Source organism: Habropoda laboriosa, unplaced genomic scaffold (assembly GCF_001263275.1).
Source record: "Habropoda laboriosa isolate 0110345459 unplaced genomic scaffold, ASM126327v1 scaffold30, whole genome shotgun sequence".
NCBI classification, from domain to species: Eukaryota; Metazoa; Arthropoda; class Insecta; order Hymenoptera; family Apidae; genus Habropoda; species Habropoda laboriosa.
Window position 1 is genome coordinate 1820116 of NW_017100178.1, and position 2394 is coordinate 1822509.

Below are 2394 nucleotides of genomic sequence, written 5' to 3' on the forward strand. Positions count from 1 at the left end.
AGAAAAAATATATTAATACAATTTATACATTATATATTTTCTACAGTTAAATACATTATAAAGAACAATCACTAGTGTTCACTTGTTTCATAAAGTGATAGATACTCTATTTTATGTAAATTATGAAAAATATTTGTCAATATAATGTAGTATTTCAAAAGCAACTTCAACCATAATAAGAACAATAATCATCCACTCTAAACGAATATGATGCCGATCACTTAAATGTGCAGATAAAATACTCACAAGCTCCACACAATGATTTAATTTTTCATTTATAACCTATAAAACAAAATCAAGTATATATTTGCACATTACATAAAGTTTTATGTTACTAAGGTAAATCGAAAATTTGTGGTATAACTTACTCTTGTACGTTTTGCGATATTAAAATATGAACAAGTCTCTTGATAAACACGTTCTAAATCATCCATATCCCAATAGAAATCAGGACTATCTAATAAATCTGAACTTAAATTAATTGAATGCCGTAATGCAAATAATTCCCCTTGTTTTCTTAATACTTCAGACTTAGTCATTCTAAGTTTTCTTCCAGCTTTCAAATCCTCAGTAACAAATTCTATGGAATCTATATAATTATTTAAAGATGCTTCCCATATACCTAATTTCACTGATTGTGCCATTGCATTTGAAAATGTATACTTATCTAAATTTGTTGCATTTAAAGTTAACATGATATTACCATTCCTTATATGACTTCTTTTTCTGTAAAATATTTAAAGTGAATCAGAATTTGATAAACATTACTTTTATACTTATACAATGAAATAGTTGCAAAACTGATGATACATTTAAGTTTATCTTTAAATCATACTATTACCCATTATCTGCATAACTATAATTCATGCATTCACTCTCAGATTGTGTAATATGTTCCATGTAACAATTTTGTTCATATTTTTTTAGAAAGTATAATATATTTTCACATTCAAATTCAGAGATGTTCCACATTACTATAGTACCTTCTCGGAAAAAAAAAATTTCTCTCGGTTCATGTCCTACTTCATATTTTGCCACAGCATGTATAACATCTGGTAAAGCTGCAAAAATAATCTAAATTAAGTACAACAAACTAATGTATACATGTGTGATATAAGATAATGTTTGTTATATTGTTTATATTAAGCTATTATTTATATTGACAATAAAGTAATTAAACAATGTATATAAAAATATATAAAGAAATTCTATACAATTGTATTCAAAAGTATTGTACAAGACTTCCAGTATTTATGACATCAGTAGCATTAATAACTTTTTTGTAATTAAGGTTTTGGTTAGATATTGTAATCCTAACATGTACCTCAACTTCAGTTATTTCAATTTAACATCAAATTCACATTAATGTTAATTATTTCTCACTATCTATATTCACAAGTTTACTATAATGTAACACATGCAATAATATGTTGTTATAAATACTTATTATAATTATTTATTTAAAACAATTTAATGATAGTACTATTTCATGTAATTAAAGATAAAAGGTATAAATTATTCCAAACACACTTACACTTAAGATATTTATTTCGAGACATATATTATTCAAAAAAATAAGAATAGTACATATTATTAGTACATAAAAACATAAAACCCATTGTAGAAAAGCTAATTTTATATAAAATTGGAAAGAGAAATGCGGAAATATTTAAATATTTTATAAATATAACTTCTTTTTAACAATGTGAAACTATAACATATATGTTATACAAATTAATTGATTTTAGCCTTAGGTAATAATGTTGTGATAATTCTTCAATATATCTTTACAATAAAAGAAAGCTTCTTCCCATATGTAATATTATTTTATATATGTATATTATGAAAATGTTATTCAAATTTGTTTTCTAATCTATTAGAAATGGACTGTCACATGCACCTAAACCTGTTGCAACACCACCTTCATTAGCAGTAGCTAATTTTGTTCGTAACATATGACCACTTTGCTTATTAACAAATATGTTTTTTTCATCTGCAATTATAACACCAAATATTCCTAATTCAGAAACTAATTCTTGGAGTTCTGCATTCATATTATCATCAGGTCTAATTATGTAACTTCTATGAATCGGAGGATGAATTTTGTCCATAAGAATCCAAGCTACTCTATCTTGCTTATCCTTTACAGACTCTAGAAAATGTTTTATATCTAATCCATATTTGTTATTGCAACCTCCTTCCCGTTGAGGTTTTAATACAAAACGATGTGGATCAGCAATTCCCATTTCTATAGCAGCATCTCCATGTTCATTAAAGTCTAATCCATAAAGCTCTATATAAAATAATATAATATGGTATCAATTCTTATTTTACCAAAATAACATTATCAAAATAATTCACTTACCAGTGAATATTTCTCTTATTTCTGCACAT

General features: G+C 25.2%; 1 protein-coding gene across 1 annotated transcript in view; it reads right to left on the reverse strand.

Moving 5' to 3' along the window:
* Positions 1 to 120: 120 nt before the first annotated feature.
* The window catches only part of LOC108578939 (glutathione synthetase-like), a 3321-nt gene continuing 1047 nt past the window's right edge, over positions 121 to 2394 (reverse strand). Inside the window, exons 3-7 of the mRNA XM_017942357.1 lie at positions 2366 to 2393; positions 1901 to 2293; positions 842 to 1061; positions 369 to 726; positions 121 to 282 (exon numbers count right to left, since the gene is read on the reverse strand). Coding sequence (XP_017797846.1) covers positions 121 to 282; positions 369 to 726; positions 842 to 1061; positions 1901 to 2293; positions 2366 to 2393 — 1161 coding nt within the window. The remainder of the gene's footprint in view (positions 283 to 368; positions 727 to 841; positions 1062 to 1900; positions 2294 to 2365; position 2394) is intronic.